The sequence below is a fragment of the Taudactylus pleione genome, unplaced genomic scaffold (assembly GCF_031769625.1).
Source record: "Taudactylus pleione unplaced genomic scaffold, aTauple2 ptg000281l, whole genome shotgun sequence".
NCBI lineage: Eukaryota > Metazoa > Chordata > Amphibia > Anura > Myobatrachidae > Taudactylus > Taudactylus pleione.
Genome location: NW_028284683.1, coordinates 1,369,997 through 1,391,335, shown reverse-complemented (window position 1 = coordinate 1,391,335; position 21,339 = coordinate 1,369,997). Strand labels below are relative to the sequence as shown.

Here is a 21,339-nt window from a genome sequence, read left to right as displayed (position 1 = left end):
GCACTTAATCTGACAACCCCTCTTGTTTGCTGACCATTTAGGACAGCTAGCAAGAAGGTGACCTGGTTCAACAAAGTAAGTACAAGCACAGCTTGTTCTTGAATCTCCTTTCCCTTTCTGCAGCAGGAAAACGTGACTTCCCAATCTGCATGGGCTCTTCAGGAGGATCAACAGGAGCCATGAAACAAGAAGCGGGCTTGAAACTTTAGCGCAGTGACTGTTCCTTCTCACGTGTCCTTTCTCCATGGCAAAGGTCTATCCAGATACATAAGGATATTAGGTCATCCAGAGATGTTTACAGCTCTCTGGATGCTAACAAATCTTTAATTTGCTCCAAAAGTCCTTGCATAAATGCCACTACCAGAGCTTCATTGTTCCATCCCAACCCAGATAAAAGGGTTTTAAACTGTACCGTATACTGGCTTGTGGACTGGTTGCCTTTTTTCAATTGCAGGATACTTAAGGCTGTGGAAGACACCCATGCAGGTTTGTCTAAAAGCTTTCTGAAGGCTTGCAGGAATTTTGCACTATCGTTGACCAACGGATCGCTTCTCTCCCACAACGGGGAAGCCCATGCTGGGGCCTGTCCAGACAGCAGGGAGATGCCATAAGCTACCTTGGTTCTCTTGTAAGAAAAATTTGCAGCCTGGACCTCAAACTGGATCGAGCATTTATTTGAATCTCTGACAACTCTTGGAGTTGGAATGGACACTGCGAATTTCGGCACTGGCTGCATTAGAGGCAACTGATAACTGATTAGTGGTGACTTGCTGCATGAGTGTCTGCAGGAACTACATGCTCTGGGCCTGATCATGCTCTTGCTTCTCTACGCCGGAAAGGAGATCTTCCAGCAACTCCCATGGAGACGGATTACCAACAGCGTTCATTTTTATGGGCAGAGTATTGTGTAACAAGCTCACGGATAAATAGTGGATGCTTTGCCTGTACTTTAGGATTGGCTAAGAACCAGTACAGAGGCATGAAGTCTATTGTGCCATTGGTATTCACCAGGGACCTCCGGAAGGAGGTTTGGATTTAGCTGCACCCGACATGCAAGTCACGGCCCTCTGAATAGTCCTCTAATACACTCACCCTCCATACCTATATCTCTTCTTTTACCCCCAGCTGTCTTCCATGCTGCCCCTGTTCCCCATTACTGTCCTACACACTCCTTGTTTTTGCCTCCACTCCCAGTTTGCACTCTCATGGTCCAGCAAGAGGGACCCATTTCCTTCCTAACCCTATCACCAGTATGATGTACTTTCCCAATGCTTGGCCACACCTCCTGAGGGCTTTCAGCCATTTTGCTGACCTATGTGCACTGGTTACATAGTATCCCCTCCCACTGTCAGCGCTATCAGTCTCTGCCTGCTAAAGACTTTTTGCTAAGTAAAACCACAACATTTAAATATTGAGGAGTAATAGAATCCCCTCCTGCTGCAGCCATTTTTTGTCTGCATCTGTCCAGCAATTCTCTTTTGAAGCCACATTTTGTTGTCCTCTGTGTTCTTGATATTAAATAACAGCTATCTGTTTAAGTAATAATAAAGCTTCTAAACAGACTCTTATCTGCTGACACCAGTGCAATGCGGGTACCATTTGATCTCAGAAAGCTTCTATGCTTCCAAAGTGCTCCAAGCTCATGAAGCACCCAAAGGCATACATATAATGAGAGTGAATGTTGGCTAACTTTGCTTTTGTTAATGTACAGTACATGCTTGTGTCAAAGCAATAACCTCAGCCACATATTGTGCATGAAAATATGGAAGAGCCCCAGCTTTCTAAGCTTTATGATCTGTGACATAGCATAACCTCATATCAGAGTGCCATCCTCAGTATGTCAGTGATAAGTACCATCTACACACAATGTAAGATAAAGCAATTGGGAAATAAATGTATATAAGATCGAACCAAAAACAATCATGGGGTGGGCCATGTAGTTTGACCAACTACATGGCCCATAAAGGGGTATTCCCACTTGGGAATAACAAGTGAAGTCATCGGTAAAGGGGACAAATTCCCACTTGGGAATAACAAGTGAAGTCATCGGTGTGGATGAGAGGCTCTGGAACCCAGTGGAAAATGCAGGATTTTTAGAGGGGGGTTTCTAAATGCTTGGTTTTAGGGTGAGTGTGGACAGTCCATGAAGAGAGCATAATTAGCACTTAACCAGCTTTAATATGCTCATACAAAGTGTATTGTGTGTCTTAATTCCAGCATATACAGGACCAGCGATCACAGTAACCCATTATATGTGTCATACATAGTGTATTGTCTGTCATAATTCCAGCATATACAGGACCAGTGATCACAGTAACCCATTATATGTGTCATACAAAGTGTATTGTCTGTCATAATTCCAGCATATACAGGACCAGTGATCACAGTAACCCATTATATGTGTCATACATAGTGTATTGTGTGTCATAATTCCAGCATATACAGGACCAATGATCACAGTAACCCATTATATGTGGCATACATAGTGTATTGTGAGTCATAATTCTAGCATATACAGGACCAGCAATCGCAGTAACCCATTATATATGTCATACATAGGGCGGAATTCAATTGTATTCGCGGCCCGCATCTCCGGTCTAAAGTGAAAGGAGATCGCGGGTCGCTATACAATTGTCCAAGATGTTCGCACTGATCGCGCCCATAGAGGTCAGGTTTAGCCGCGTAAAGCAGCTAAACCCGACCAAAGTGCTGGGCGCGATCGCGAAAAGTGATGTTTGGGCGCCCAAACATGTCACTTTTCGCACATTTCGGCTCTCATCCCCCAGGGGCTGCGAGCTGAAATGTAGCGCTTGGCAGCTGATCGCGCCCAACAGGAGCAAGAATAGAATAGCTCCTTGGGGCGCGATAGGGGCTGAAAAGAATTGAATTCCGCCCATAGTGTATTGTGTGTCATAATTCCAGCATATACAGGACCAGTGATCACAGTAACCCATTATATGTGTCATATATAGTGTATTGTGTGTCATAATTCCAGCATATACAGGACCAGTGATCACAGTAACCCATTATATGTGTCATACATAGTGTATTGTGTGTCATAATTCCAGCATATACAGGACGAGTGATCACAGTAACCCATTATATGTGTCATACATACTGTATTGTGTGTCATAATTCCAGCATATACAGGACCAGTGATCACAGTAACCCATTATATGTGTCATACATAGTGTATTGTGTGTCATAATTCCAGCATATACAGGACCAGTGATCACAGTAACCCATTATATGTGTCATACATAGTGTATTGTGTGTCATAATTCCAGTATATACAGGACCAGTGATCAGAGTAACTCATTATATGTGTCATACATAGTGTATTGTGTGTCATAATTCCAGCATATACAGTACCAGTGATCACAGTAACCCATTATATGTATCATGCATAGTGTAATGTGTGTCATAATTCCATCATATAAAGGACCAGCGATCACAGTAACCCATTATATGTGTCATTCATAGTGTATTGTGTGTCAGAATTCCAGCATATACAGGACCAGCTATCACAGTAACCCATTAAATGTGTCATACATAGTGTATTGTGTGTCAGAATTCCAGCATATACAGGACCAGCTATCACAGTAACCCATTATATGTGTCATACATAGTGTATTGTGTGTCATAATTTCAGCATATACAGGACCAGCTATCACAGTAACCCATTAAATGTGTCATACATAGTGTATTGTGTGTCAGAATTCCAGCATATACAGGACCAGGAATCACAGTAACCATTATATGTGTCATACATAGTGTATTGTGTGTCATAATTCCAGCATATACAGGACCAGTGATCACAGTAACCCTTTATATGTGTCATACAAAGTGTATTGTGTGTCATAATTCCAGCATATACAGGACCAGTGATCACAGTGACCCATTATATGTGTCATACATAGTGTATTGTGTGTCATAATTCCAGCATATACAGGACCAGCGATCACAGTAACCCATTATATGTGTCATACATACTGTATTGTCTGTCATAATTCCAGCATATACAGGACCAGTGATCACAGTAACCCATTATATGTGTCATACAAAGTGTATTGTCTGTCATAATTCCAGCATATACAGGACCAGTGATCACAGTAACCCATTATATGTGTCATACATAGTGTATTGTGTGTCATAATTCCAGCATATACAGGACCAATGATCACAGTAACCCATTATATGTGGCATACATAGTGTATTGTGTGTCATAATTCTAGCATATACAGGACCAGCAATCGCAGTAACCCATTATATGTATCATGCATAGTGTAATGTGTGTCATAATTCCATCATATAAAGGACCAGCGATCACAGTAACCCATTATATGTGTCATACATAGTGTATTGTGTGTCATAATTCCAGCATATACAGGACGAGCGATCACAGTAACCATTATATGTGTCTTTCATAGTGTATTGTGTGTCAGAATTCCAGCATATACAGGACCAGCTATCACAGTAACCCATTAAATGTGTCATACATAGTGTATTGTGTGTCAGAATTCCAGCATATACAGGACCAGCTATCACAGTAGCCCATTATATGTGTCATACATAGTGTATTGTGTGTCATAATTCCAGCATATACAGGACCAGTGATCACAGTAACCCATTATATGTGTCATACATAGTGTATTGTGTGTCATAATTCCAGCATATACAGGAACAGTGACCACAGTAACCCATTATATGTGTCATACATAGTGTATTGTGTGTCATAATTCCAGCATATACAGGACCAGAGATCACAGTAACCCATTATATGTGTCATACATAGTGTATTGTGTGTCATAATTCCAGCATATACAGGACCAGTGACCACAGTAACACATTATATGTGTCATACATAGTGTATTGTGTGTCATATATCCAGCATATACAGGACTGGTGATCACAGTAACCCATTATATGTGTCATGCATAGTGTATTGTGTGTCATAATTCCAGCATATACAGGACCAGTGATCACAGTAACCCATTATATGTGTCATACATAGTGTATTGTGTGTAATAATTCCAGCATATACAGGACCAGTGATCACAGTAACCCATTATATGTGTCATACATAGTGTATTGTGTGTCATAATTCCAGCATATACAGGACCAGTGATCACAGTAACCCATTATATGTGTCATACATAGTGTATTGTGTGTCATAATTCCAGCATATACAGGACCAGTGATCACAGTAACCCATTATATGTGTCATACATAGTGTATTGTGTGTCATAATTCCAGCATATACAGTACCAGTGATCACAGTAACCCATTATATGTATCATGCATAGTGTAATGTGTGTCATAATTCCATCATATAAAGGGCCAGCGATCACAGTAACCCATTATATGTGTCTTTCATAGTGTATTGTGTGTCAGAATTCCAGCATATACAGGACCAGCTATCACAGTAACCCATTAAATGTGTCATACATAGTGTATTGTGTGTCAGAATTCCAGCATATACAGGACCAGCTATCACAGTAACCCATTATATGTGTCATACATAGTGTAGTGTGTGTCATAATTCCAGCATATACAGGACCAGTGATCACAGTAACCCATTATATGTATCATACATAGTGTATTGTGTGTCATAATTCCAGCATATACAGGACCAGTGATCACAGTAACCCATTAAATGTGTCATACATAGTGTATTGTGTGTCAGAATTCCAGCATATACAGGACCAGGAATCACAGTAACCATTATATGTGTCATACATAGTGTATTGTGTGTCATAATTCCAGCATATACAGGACCAGTGATCACAGTAACCCTTTATATGTGTCATACAAAGTGTATTGTGTGTCATAATTCCAGCATATACAGGACCAGTGATCACAGTAACCCTTTATATGTGTCATACAAAGTGTATTGTGTGTCATAATTCCAGCATATACAGGACCAGTGATCACAGTAACCCATTATATGTGTCATACATAGTGTTTTGTGTGTCATAATTCCAGCATATACAGGACGAGCGATCACAGTAACCCATTATATGTGTCATACATAGTGTATTGTGTGTCATAATTCCAGCATATACAGGACCAGTGATCACGGTAACCCATTATATGTGTCATACATAGTGTATTGTGTGTAATAATTCCAGCATATACAGGACCAATGATCACAGTAACTCATTATATGTGTCATACATAGTGTATTGTGTGTCATAATTCCAGCATATACAGGACCAGTGATCACAGTAACCCATTATATGTGTCATACATAGTGTATTGTGTGTCATAATTCCAGCATATACAGGACCAGCGATCACAGTAACCCATTAAATGTGTCATACATAGTGTATTGTGTGCCATAATTCCAGCATATACAGGACCAGCGATCACAGTAACCCATTATATGTATCATACATAGTGTATTGTGTGTCATAATTCCAGCATATACAGGACCAGTGATCACAGTAACCCATTATATGTGTCATACATAGTGTATTGTGTGTCATAATTCCAGCATATACAGGACCAGCAATCACAGTAACCCATTATATGTATCATACATAGTGTAATGTGTGTCATAATTCCAGCATATACAGGACCAGCAATCGCAGTAACCCATTATATATGTCATACATAGTGTATTGTGTGTCAAAATTCCATCATATACAGGACCAGTGACCACAGTAACCCATTATATGTGTCATACATAGTGTATTGTGTGTCATAATTCCAGCATATATAGTACGAGTGATCACAGTAACCCATTATATGTGTCATACATAGTGTATTGTGTGTCATAATTCCAGCATATACAGGACCAGTGACCACAGTAAGCCATTATATGTGTCATACATAGTGTATCGTGTGTCATAATTCCAGCATATACAGGACCAGTGATCACAGTAACCCATTATATGTGTCATACATAGTGTATTGTGTTTCATAATTCCAGCATATACAGGACCAGTGACCACAGTAACCCATTATATGTGTTATACATAGTGTATTGTGTGTCATAATTCCAGCATATACAGGACCAGTGATCACAGTAACCCATTATATGTGTCATACATAGTGTATTGTGTGTCATAATTCCAGCATATACAGGACCAGAGATCACAGTGACCCATTATATGTGTCATACATAGTGTATTGTGTGTCATAATTCCAGCATATACAGGACCAGAGATCACAGTAACCCATTATATGTGTCATACATAGTGTATTGTGTGTCATAATTCCAGCATATACAGGACCAGCGACCACAGTAACCATTATATGTGTCATACATAGTGTATTGTGTGTCATAATTCCAGCATATACAGGACCAGAGCTCACAGTAACCCATTATATGTGTCATACATAGTGTATTGTGTGTCATAATTCCAGCATATACAGGACCTGTGACCACAGTAACCCATTATATGTGTCATACATAGTGTATTGTGTGTAATAATTCCAGCATATACAGGACCAGTGACCACAGTAAGCCATTATATGTGTCATACATAGTGTATCGTGTGTCATAATTCCAGCATATACAGGACCAGTGATCACAGTAACCCATTATATGTGTCATACATAGTGTATCGTGTGTCATAATTCCAGCATATACAGGACCAGTGATCACAGTAACCCATTATATGTGTCATACATAGTGTATTGTGTTTCATAATTCCAGCATATACAGGACCAGTGACCACAGTAACCCATTATATGTGTTATACATAGTGTATTGTGTGTCATAATTCCAGCATATACAGGACCAGTGATCACAGTAACCCATTATATGTGTCATACATAGTGTATTGTGTGTCATAATTCCAGCATATACAGGACCAGAGATCGCAGTGACCCATTATATGTGTCATACATAGTGTATTGTGTGTCATAATTCCAGCATATACAGGACCAGAGATCACAGTAACCCATTATATGTGTCATACATAGTGTATTGTGTGTCATAATTCCAGCATATACAGGACCAGCGACCACAGTAACCATTATATGTGTCATACATAGTGTATTGTGTGTCATAATTCCAGCATATACAGGACCAGAGATCACAGTAACCCATTATATGTGTCATACATAGTGTATTGTGTGTCATAATTCCAGCATATACAGGACCTGTGACCACAGTAACCCATTATATGTGTCATACATAGTGTATTGTGTGTCATAATTCCAGCATATACAGGACCAGTGACCACAGTAAGCCATTATATGTGTCATACATAGTGTATCGTGTGTCATAATTCCAGCATATACAGGACCAGTGATCACAGTAACCCATTATATGTGTCATACATAGTGTATTGTGTTTCATAATTCCAGCATATACAGGACCAGTGACCACAGTAACCCATTATATGTGTTATACATAGTGTATTGCGTGTCATAATTCCAGCATATACAGGACCAGTGATCACAGTGACCCATTATATGTGTCATACATAGTGTATTGTGTGTCATAATTCCAGCATATACAGGACCAGAGATCACAGTGACCCATTATATGTGTCATACATAGTATATTGTGTGTCATAATTCCAGCATATACAGGACCAGAGATCACAGTAACCCATTATATGTGTCATACATAGTGTATTGTGTGTCATAATTCCAGCATATACAGGACCAGCGACCACAGTAACCATTATATGTGTCATACATAGTGTATTGTGTGTCATAATTCCAGCATATACAGGACCAGAGATCACAGTAACCCATTATATGTGTCATACATAGTGTATTGTGTGTCATAATTCCAGCATATACAGGACCAGTGACCACAGTAACCCATTATATGTGTCATACATAGTGTATTGTGTGTCATATATCCAGCATATACAGGACCGGTGATCACAGTAACCCATTATATGTGTCATGCATAGTGTATTGTGTGTCATAATTCCAGCATATACAGGACCAGTGATCACAGTAACCCATTATATGTGTCATACATAGTGTATTGTGTGTAATAATTCCAGCATATACAGGACCAGTGATCACAGTAACCCATTATATGTGTCATACATAGTGTATTGTGTGTCATAATTGCAGCATATACAGGACCAGTGACCACAGTAACCCATTATATGTGTCATACATAGTGTATTGTGTGTCATAATTCCAGCATATACAGGACCAGAGATCACAGTAACCCATTATATGTGTCATACATAGTGTATTGTGTGTCATAATTCCAGCATATACAGGACCAGTGACCACAGTAACCCATTATATGTGTCATACATAGTGTATTGTGTGTCATATATCCAGCATATACAGGACCGGTGATCACAGTAACCCATTATATGTGTCATGCATAGTGTATTGTGTGTCATAATTCCAGCATATACAGGACCAGTGATCACAGTAACCCATTATATGTGTCATACATAGTGTATTGTGTGTAATAATTCCAGCATATACAGGACCAGTGATCACAGTAACCCATTATATGTGTCATACATAGTGTATTGTGTGTCATAATTCCAGCATATACAGGACCAGTGACCACAGTAACCCATTATATGTGTCATACATAGTGTATTGTGTGTCATAATTCCAGCATATACAGTACCAGTGATCACAGTAACCCATTATATGTATCATGCATAGTGTAATGTGTGTCATAATTCCATCATATAAAGGACCAGCGATCACAGTAACCCATTATATGTGTCTTTCATAGTGTATTGTGTGTCAGAATTCCAGCATATACAGGACCAGCTATCACAGTAACCCATTAAATGTGTCATACATAGTGTATTGTGTGTCAGAATTCCAGCATATACAGGACCAGCTATCACAGTAACCCATTATATGTGTCATACATAGTGTATTGTGTGTCATAATTCCAGCATATACAGGACCAGCTATCACAGTAACCCATTAAATGTGTCATACATAGTGTATTGTGTGTCAGAATTCCAGCATATACAGGACCAGGAATCACAGTAACCATTATATGTGTCATACATAGTGTATTGTGTGTCATAATTCCAGCATATACAGGACCAGTGATCACAGTAACCTTTTATATGTGTCATACAAAGTGTATTGTGTGTCATAATTCCAGCATATACAGGACCAGTGATCACAGTAACCCTTTATATGTGTCATACAAAGTGTATTGTGTGTCATAATTCCAGCATATACAGGACCAGCGATCACAGTAACCCATTATATGTGTCATACATAGTGTTTTGTGTGTCATAATTCCAGCATATACAGGACCAGCGATCACAGTAACCCATTATATGTGTCATACATAGTGTATTGTGTGTCATAATTCCAACATATACAGGACCAGTGATCACGGTAACCCATTATATGTGTCATACATAGTGTATTGTGTGTCATAATTCCAGCATATACAGGACCAGCGATCACGGTAACACATTATATGTGTCATACATAGTGTATTGTGTGTAATAATTCCAGCATATACAGGACCAATGATCACAGTAACTCATTATATGTGTCATACATAGTGTATTGTGTGTCATAATTCCAGCATATACAGGACCAGTGATCACAGTAACCCATTATATGTGTCATACATAGTGTATTGTGTGTCATAATTCCAGCATATACAGGACCAGCGATCACAGTAACCCATTAAATGTGTCATACATAGTGTATTGTGTGCCATAATTCCAGCTTATACACGACCAGCGATCACAGTAACCCATTATATGTATCATACATAGTGTATTGTGTGTCATAATTCCAGCATATACAGGACCAGTGATCACAGTAACCCATTATATGTGTCATACATAGTGTATTGTGTGTCATAATTCCAGCATATACAGGACCAGCAATCACAGTAACCCATTATATGTATCATACATAGTGTAATGTGTGTCATAATTCCAGCATATACAGGACCAGCAATCGCAGTAACCCATTATATATGTCATACATAGTGTATTGTGTGTCAAAATTCCATCATATACAGGACCAGTGACCACAGTAACCCATTATATGTGTCATACATAGTGTATCGTGTGTCATAATTCCAGCATATATAGTACGAGTGATCACAGTAACCCATTATATGTGTCATACATAGTGTATTGTGTGTCATAATTCCAGCATATACAGGACCAGTGACCACAGTAAGCCATTATATGTGTCATACATAGTGTATCGTGTGTCATAATTCCAGCATATACAGGACCAGTGATCACAGTAACCCATTATATGTGTCATACATAGTGTATTGTGTTTCATAATTCCAGCATATACAGGACCAGTGACCACAGTAACCCATTATATGTGTTATACATAGTGTATTGTGTGTCATAATTCCAGCATATACAGGACCAGTGATCACAGTAACCCATTATATGTGTCATACATAGTGTATTGTGTGTCATAATTCCAGCATATACAGGACCAGAGATCACAGTGACCCATTATATGTGTCATACATAGTGTATTGTGTGTCATAATTCCAGCATATACAGGACCAGAGATCACAGTAACCCATTATATGTGTCATACATAGTGTATTGTGTGTCATAATTCCAGCATATACAGGACCAGCGACCACAGTAACCATTATATGTGTCATACATAGTGTATTGTGTGTCATAATTCCAGCATATACAGGACCAGAGATCACAGTAACCCATTATATGTGTCATACATAGTGTATTGTGTGTCATAATTCCAGCATATACAGGACCAGTGACCACAGTAACCCATTATATGTGTCATACATAGTGTATTGTGTGTCATAATTCCAGCATATACCGGACCAGTGACCACAGTAAGCCATTATATGTGTCAAACATAGTGTATCGTGTGTCATAATTCCAGCATATACAGGACCAGTGATCACAGTAACCCATTATATGTGTCATACATAGTGTATTGTGTTTCATAATTCCAGCATATACAGGACCAGTGACCACAGTAACCCATTATATGTGTTATACATAGTGTATTGTGTGTCATAATTCCAGCATATACAGGACCAGTGATCACAGTAACCCATTATATGTGTCATACATAGTGTATTGTGTGTCATAATTCCAGCATATACAGGACCAGAGATCACAGTGACCCATTATATGTGTCATACATAGTGTATTGTGTGTGATAATTCCAGCATATACAGGACCAGAGATCACAGTAACCCATTATATGTGTCATACATAGTGTATTGTGTGTCATAATTCCAGCATATACAGGACCAGAGATCACAGTAACCCATTATATGTGTCATACATAGTGTATTGTGTGTCATAATTCCAGCATATACAGGACCAGTGACCACAGTAACCCATTATATGTGTCATACATAGTGTATTGTGTGTCATATATCCAGCATATACAGGACCGGTGATCACAGTAACCCATTATATGTGTCATGCATAGTGTATTGTGTGTCATAATTCCAGCATATACAGGACCAGTGATCACAGTAACCCATTATATGTGTCATACATAGTGTATTGTGTGTAATAATTCCAGCATATACAGGACCAGTGATCACAGTAACCCATTATATGTGTCATACATAGTTTATTGTGTGTCATAATTCCAGCATATACAGGACCAGTGATCACAGTAACCCATTATATGTGTCATACATAGTGTATTGTGTGTCATAATTCCATCATATACAGGACCAGCGATCGCCAGTAACCCATTATGTGTCATACATAGTGTATTGTGTGTCATAATTCCAGCATATACAGGACCAGTGACCACAGTAACCCATTATATGTGTTATACATAGTGTATTGTGTGTCATAATTCCAGCATATACAGGACCAGTGATCACAGTAACCCATTATATGTGTCATACATAGTGTATTGTGTGTCATAATTCCAGCATATACAGGACCAGAGATCACAGTGACCCATTATATGTGTCATACATAGTGTATTGTGTGTCATAATTCCAGCATATACAGGACCAGAGATCACAGTAACCCATTATATGTGTCATACATAGTGTATTGTGTGTCATAATTCCAGCATATACAGGACCAGCGACCACAGTAACCATTATATGTGTCATACATAGTGTATTGTGTGTCATAATTCCAGCATATACAGGACCAGAGATCACAGTAACCCATTATATGTGTCATACATAGTGTATTGTGTGTCATAATTCCAGCATATACAGGACCAGAGATCACAGTAAACCATTATATGTGTCATACATAGTGTATTGTGTGTCATATTTCCAGCATATACAGGACCAGTGACCACAGTAAGCCATTATATGTGTCATACATAGTGTATTGTGTGTCATAATTCCAGCATATACAGGACCAGTGACCACAGTAACCCATTATATGTGTTATACATAGTGTATTGTGTGTCATAATTCCAGCATATACAGGACCAGTGACCACAGTAACCCATTATATGTGTCATACATAGTGTATTGTGTGTCATAATTCCAGCATATACAGGACCAGTGATCACAGTAACCCATTATATGTGTCATACATAGTGTATTGTGTGTCATAATTCCATCATATACAGGACCAGTGACCACAGTAAGCCATTAAAGGTGACATTATGGCCATCCTGACTGAGCTGAATGTTTTTATTTCAGATGTGGGCACCATTCTAGAGCACTGGAGCAAGTCTGGGGGAGCAGCAGAAGAACCTAGCAATGCCCTGAACATATATGTACATATTGGTCGCTAGCAGTGCACCCCTAACAGTGAATGTTTTCCAGATCTCCTAGTTGGTGCACAGGTGTATTGATTACTGGTTGACATATGTTAAAAGATTAACTCAATAGATCAGGGAAAAGGGGGGATGGGAAATTGTATTTTGAGCACAGGATTTGGATATAAGTACAGATAAATAGATAATGTCAATTATCCACAATTACCATAATACACCCAAATACTGGGTACATGGGAAAAATATTTCTCACGTGGAGGTGCTCCCCTAGAGAGTATCAAGTTATTACCAAGAAAAAAGAAGAAAAAACTCTCTTTTTACTAGGCACTCATATCAATTATTAAAAATTTACTTTTATTAGTAATATAAAAAGGTAATATTATTGGGTCTCAAGCTAGCGATCAAACTAATGGCAGTACAGGAGCTACCAAGTATGATGTGCACAAAACATAAATCAGACAACATATAATTTAAAAGTAATATTGCAAATGTGAAGCAAAGTGAAATATTACAAAAAGAGAGAATAATCCCAGATATAAGCACAAGCGTGGGTAGTAATATAAATTACTGCTAATATATCTGGATATAAATTGCAAAAACCTGGTTAAATGTTCCAGTGTAAAAGCACAGCATGAATGAGAAATCAACAATTAGATAAATTATGCTTAAAAAAGCATCAATCAGGTAATATAGTGCAATGGCTAGATGTTGAATAATGACACAGTGGTCGATCAAAACAGACACACACAAAAACACATGAGTATATACTTTAAGTGAGCTCAAATAATTTTGATCATGCTGTATATATCAAAAAATTCTAGTATATATATTTAGGTATTGGATATACAGCATAATATACCAACAGTCAGGGGTAGATTACCTCCCCACTGTATATGGAAGATGAACCCAGGTACGGTAGTGTAGATAGAGAAAAGGAGAGTAAGATAAATGAAAAATATGCTACTCCCTTATGGGATAACGCAGCCGCAGCTGCTGCATGCCATTTTAATATCTCATTGAATGGCACGTGAGCGTTCTGCCGCATTTGCCCAGGGTTGAGAAATAAGAAAAATGGGCATCTGCTTTTAGGTCAGGTTAATAAGTGGGTCCTAATGTATAAACATATATATGTGTATATAGTATATATAGTGCAGGAACCACTGATGACCGGACTCTAATGAGAGTGCCTATAAGGATAAGAATGATAGTAACAGAGTATTTAACACAGCACCAAATCGAGATCCGCGTTACTGCCACTCACATACCAACAGGTTTTGGTGAGTGGTGGGAAGCGCAAGTCGCGTGTGCAGTGATAGAAAAAAAGGGGTAAGTAGAGCAGTGGTGTGGCTAATACAGGGTAAATGAGGCTCTGTTACCTGAAGGTATTGCAGGGTCAATCAACCACCTCTGCAATAAATAGTCACTACACATGCCAGAATCGAGAGGAAAGGTACCTGGGTGCTCGTATAGAGCCAGCATACACAGGGAGAGGATCCACCACTGAGAGAGCTGAGTAGTGTGCTGCTTGTCTGAGTCCCGCTTGTACACAGCCGGACTAGCGGGTCTGAGACGCGCGTTTCACGTGTGCTTCATCAGTCAGATGTTAAAAGATTCACAGGTGGCGCAAATTATTTTATTTGCGATACTGAGAATAACATGCAGCACTAGTAAAATTGTGTTATATTTCTATTGTGGTCATGGTGTGGGATGGAGAGGGGGGTTTCCAGGCAACTGGAAACCCCCCTGCATTTGCCTATGGAACCTCTTTATTAGCTAAGGCAGAGCTCCCAAACTTTTTTGAATCAGGGCGCCCTAGAGTATCAGCATTGTTTTCACGGCACCCCTAGGCCAAATGTTTGTTATTGAGAAATTCAGAAAAAATGTAGTAAAGTGTAGTAAATTGTGCTTACCTGTCATCCTTAGGTTCAGATATGAGGTGTTGGACAGGTTTGAGCTTCTGTTTGTCACATACTTACATTACATTGACCATAAATAATTTGATTTGGTGCTAGACCACCAATCTGAGGCACCCCTGCAAAAGTCCTGAGAGACCCCAGGGTGCCAGGGCGCACAGTTTGGGAAACACTGAGCTAAGGCAAAGAACAGTTCAGCTATCTCTGGATAAATAGGAATTCTATGTCTACAGCATCCTGTCATGTCTAAGATGGTAGCATTTGTTTCTGATTCTTTGGTAATGTAATTCTCAGCACTGTCTGTATACACCCTGTTGTTAAATAGCATAAGACAGAGGAGAGGCTGTATCCAATGTATGTGGCCATAGAAGTTCTGTGTCCATTGTATGTGGCCATGGAAGTACATAACTGAATTCTGTATTTGGATCCCAGTAGTAAAATATAATGGAGTGCGTATATCGCTATATATATTAGAGGCAAAAACCAGCTAATCCTCTGAAAAGTCACTGTCCTGATTTCTTCAGTGCTTTGAATAAAACTTGTCGGATGTGATAAATTCACAAATCAAGAGAAAAAAATCCCTCAAGCAATAGTGCCAAGAACTGGTGTATTTTTTACACAGGATTTGCACATATGAACTATTTACACATAGAAAGGACACAAAAACCTGTTCAGACCTATTTGCAATTGTGGATGCTTAAAAAGGCAGCTGTGTTCTGTAACATCTTTTACATTTGCAGGAGGGAAGAGGAGCCTCAGAGTCCAGATACAGGGTCCACACAGACCCCATGTCAGACATGATTTCTAGAGTTTGATGGGCCCCAGATTCCACCAGAAGTTTGTACAAATGTTTTGGCTCAACTGCACAGACCTCCAGAATCTTTATCAGCAGGTGAGAGACTAAAAACTTTCTAATCAAGCATCTATGCAGTGTCTGGGCTGTACACTATATTGTGCACTATACTGTATTATATATTGGGCTGTACACTATATTGTGCACTATACTGTATTATATACTGGGCTGTACATTATATTGTGCACTATACACTGCATGGCCACAAGCTCAGTTCAGTCCGTGAAAGGGATTAAACGTACAAGCAACATTTTCCTTCCACTTATGCTAAGTATAAAGTGCTCTAAACCTGTGTTGCACACCAGGGGCATCTTAAGAGAGGAGGGGGCCTGTGTGCACTCCCCGTGCGGGGCCCCCTCCTTTCTTCCTGGTGGCCGGCAGCCAACTGACGTGGCTGGCCAGCCACCGGAGCATCAGTAACCAGGCAGAATCACCAACTGACTGATGAAGAAATATACTTCTCAGATGATCACACATAAGTTGGGAAATCTACACTGTCTCACCTAAGACAATCGAGACTGCCTGAGTCACAGGTAACACCTGAGCCAGCACATCCTCTGTTTCCATAACATTCTCAGATAAGCAGAGGTGAGAATATCAATTTACAGACTGGACCCATCCCAAATGTAAGAGGCATTGGGCCTCAGCAAGCTGTGGAATGTTCTCCCATTAATCATTTATTTACTGTAAGAACAGAAGACAACAATGCTGAATGCGCAATTTAACATTTTACGTATCTTTTCGAGATATTGTCCATGGCTCTCAGGACCTGTTGGTTTCTCAGAGTATAAACCACGGGGTTTAGCATGGGTACCACCGCCGTGTACAGCAAGGAGAGAAATTTGTCCCGTTGCGGAGAGTGCTGAGACTCCGGGACCATGTAGGAACTAAGTGAGGTCCCATAGAATAATATAACAATGGTGAGATGGGACGAGCAGCTGGAGAAAGCCTTTACTCTGCCCTCTGAGCTACGGATCTTTATGATAGTGGCAATTATACATGTATAAGAGGCTAATATCAGCACAAAGGGGGTAAGCCCCAAAAATATACTTTCCACATATACCAGCATTTTAATATATGTGATGTCATCACTAGAGAGCTCTATCATGGTTTTTAAATCACAGTAGAAATTACTAATATCTTGGGAATCGCAAAATGATAAAGTAGAAACCAGAACAGCATAGGATAAAGAATTGAAAAAGCCAACAAGCCAGGAGACAGAACTTAGTGTAACACACAAGTTTTTGTTCATAATGGTTGTATAGTGCAGAGGGACACAGATGGCGACATAACGGTCATAGGCCATACAACTAAGGAGTAAAAACTCTGACACAACACAAAATGCAAAAAAGAACAACTGAGTGATGCATCCCGGGAAGACAATTCTGGTGTCACCTGTTACCAGGATAGACAGAAATTTGGGAAGGACACTGGTGACGTAGATGATGTCCTGTGCTGAGAGGTTACACAGGAAATAGTACATAGGAGTGTGGAGCTGTGGGGTCAGATATATTAGACCAGTGATAACCAGGTTCCCCAGCACTGTCAGTAAATACATTATTAGGATCCCAATGAAGAGCACAAGCTGATGGTCTGCAGAGATGGAGAACGCCAGGAGGTGAAATTCTCTCTGTACTGTGCAGTTTATGAGATGTTCCTTCATCCTTCCTGCAGGCTCAGGTTCAACCACAGCAGAAGCATCACAGGGGAACCTGATGGGGACATTAAGGGGTCGAAACACAACCAATGTTCTGCCCAGGCCGCACTTTTTATTAGTGACAAGATACAGAAAATGATGCTAAGGAGACAAAAAAAGGCATCTTCAATCATTATTTTTGCCCTTAGTTTCCTTCCCCTATTGTCTACATAAAATATTAATTGTTACTGTTTAGTATACTGAATCCTTGTAGAGTGTTTCTCCTAATTTGGAGGGTCTAGGCAAAGCCGTAACTAAACTTTTTGGTGCCCTGTGCCGCAAAGAGCATTGGCACCCCCCTCATTTTTCAAAAGGACATAATGCACCCAAAAAAGGGGAATGGCCTCATGGGGAAGGGCCAGGGAAGAGATAGGGGAGACCAGGAGATGCTGGGGATGAAATAAGAGGAAGCTACAAGTGAGAATGATAATAAATAGAAATTTGTCAGGCCCAAAACAGCGCCCCCTGACCTGTGGTGCCCTGTGTGATGGCACCAGCCACACTACCATCAGGAGATAAGATGCATTTGTATAGCATCAATGTATCATACTTTAGACACAAATAAGACTCATTTGAGTCTTGGGTAAAGCAAATTATATACATTTACAGGGCTAAATATAAGAATTATACTTTACTATCTGTAAATAATTGGATAGGTTATTACTTATGGATAGAGAAGTGGGGAAAGACAATAAACAGACTAAACTGTATGTGTAATATAATATGTGAATGATGGATTATTGCTTAATTATAGGTAAACAATGGATCAACAGATTATCAAGCAGGGAGTTTATAAAACCAGTCTCTGTACTTTTGTGCCTCAACATTTTATAAAATATTTCATGAAAACTGTTGAAACCTTTTTGCCAGAAGAATCTTAGCTGACAATGTCTGTATGGTTTGTGAGAATAATATCAGGACTAAAACGTACAGAAAACAGTAAGGGAATGGCTTACAAAAAAGTAAATAACATATATAAGTATGTTGTTATTTATTTAAAGTGAAAAATAATAATAATAATAACACAATCATTTATTATTATTATTATTATTATTATTATTATTATTATTGTTATTATGCAGCTGGCAAAAACACTACAAGTCATTTTTGCAAGACAACATAATGTAACAAGTAATAATTCATAATTTATATATGAAAGCTAAAACTTAAAGTTTACCTGTTCAACGTCTTAAATACAGTAAAAAATATATAATCGTATCAGAACACATATTCATGGATTATTGAAGTGCAAGGAATGAGAAATATTTATATATATAATGCTGCATTTTCCACAGGGAATATTCCTTTGTGAATACATTTATTATAATTTCCCCAGAACAATTAACGTTTATTTTTTTGTTTTCCTATTATTTGTTATTGTGTTTACTCTAATAAATCTTTATTAATAGAATTTTCTTTATCCTGCATATACTGTAATACTCAAACCATTGTCTATTTTTTTTCAAATAGTTGACACCATTTTTTTAAATAGGGAAATTATATAACTCAATGCTACTGCTACTGCTAATAATTATAATAATAATCATTAATTGATTACGGAATATGTTACAGTATAATTATCATAAGTAACAAAAAGGTAATAAAGGAGATGTTATTTGGTAAGTGTCCTGATGTCACAAGCAATATATATGAGTAATTACAAAGTAATATTATTTTTTATTATTATAGAATTAAAAGTTAATTATAAGAAACATTATTATTATCATTATTTTATTAATTGCCAGTATATTGCTTAGAACTGTACAATCAGTGAAAGTTTTTCAAAGTCGTGAAACTTGCCAGTATATTTTGTACTGTGGGGGAAAATTCAGGGAGTCTGGAATAAACACACACAAACCCAGGGATAACATACAAATTCAACTGTCTGGAGTTTAGTTGAAGTTGTCAGTGCTCTAAAGGGTGACATTTTAAATCTGTCTTTTTTGAAGTGCAGATACAGTAGCTAAAATGGTTAAATCTAAATATGCATAATACCACCAAATTCTGTTGACCAATTTAAATTATTTTTTACATGTCCTTCTCTATTTTATAGAGAATAATGTTTTTATTTTGTAGTCTGTTGAAAAAAGACAATAGTGCAATTTGAAACTGCTGCACATGTGCCAGACTGCAAGAGAAATTACTGTTTGTAGGCACGTCAATGGTTGGTTAGGGCTGAAAGAGTTTGTGAGGTTGGTTTACAAAAGTGCAAACTGTGTTCAATGATGTCTGGTGTATACAATACATAATGTACATGTTTTCGAAGTTTAAAAATAATGTAACAAAATGGAAAAAAAAGAGGGGGAGTTGCAGGTTCTGGTATCAAAGCATTTTTTTCAGAAGAAACCATTGAAGCAATTCAAAAGCATAACTGAAATGCACTGTGACAGCTGTATAGATGAATGACAACATTTAACAGAGTGCTTAGAACTGTGACCCAGTAGAGGAAAGGAGAGGGAGGTTGGTAGAGGGCAAAGGGGCAAATGGGGAAGGGTAGAATGGGATGGAGGAAAGGAAAAAAAGAGAAGGGGATGATAAAGAGAAATTGCAGATCCATAGCATAGTCTAGTGGACACTATAAAAGTGAAGTGTCATGTCTGACAATGGGCACCCCATGGACCTCAAACTCCTTGGAAACGGAGAGAGCGATCATGTAGCATGCAGATGATATATTATTGTTTGTATACCATCCATACATTCTTAATAGGGGCCAAGAGCATGGGAGAGTCAGGACATTTTAATGGGAGGCAGCAAACTTTGGGCGGCAGTCACAATATGGATAATGAGTTTCCTAGTGCATTTAGCAATGTTAGAACCCGGTGCATCACTTTAACTGGTAGCATAAATTTAAGGAGTATAGGGTGGAACTGAAACCCCTGGCAGATCACCTGTGAAGCAGAATGCTACAAGGGGAGTGGGAGAACAAGAAGCCCTTTGTATAACTTTGCTGCCATATAGGTGGTGGAGTTAAGTTGCAAATATTGTTATAACATTGCAAAGCACCGAAAATTCCGGTAAGGTACCACTGGCCATACATTATGGAGGAACTGTATGTGACTGTATATGAGAGTATGTCCAGCTAGAGAAAGCTTTGGGGTCTATATCTGATAGAATGCCCAGGTTGTACCACAAGTTGACCATTCAGTCTGGGCTGCCTACACATTTAATGAGGAAAAGACAATTAGCTTAGACTAATAAAGAGAGTGATACCTTTTTGGGGC

General features: G+C 38.8%; 1 protein-coding gene across 1 annotated transcript; it reads right to left on the bottom strand.

Annotated features, from left to right (window-relative positions):
• Window positions 1–17,143: 17,143 nt before the first annotated feature.
• Window positions 17,144–18,085, bottom strand: LOC148512589 (olfactory receptor 1C1-like). The gene has a single exon (XM_088482047.1). The coding sequence runs from the start codon at window positions 18,083–18,085 to the stop codon at window positions 17,144–17,146; it is 942 nt and encodes a 313-aa protein (XP_088338173.1).
• Between the last annotated feature and the right edge of the window lie 3,254 nt (window positions 18,086–21,339).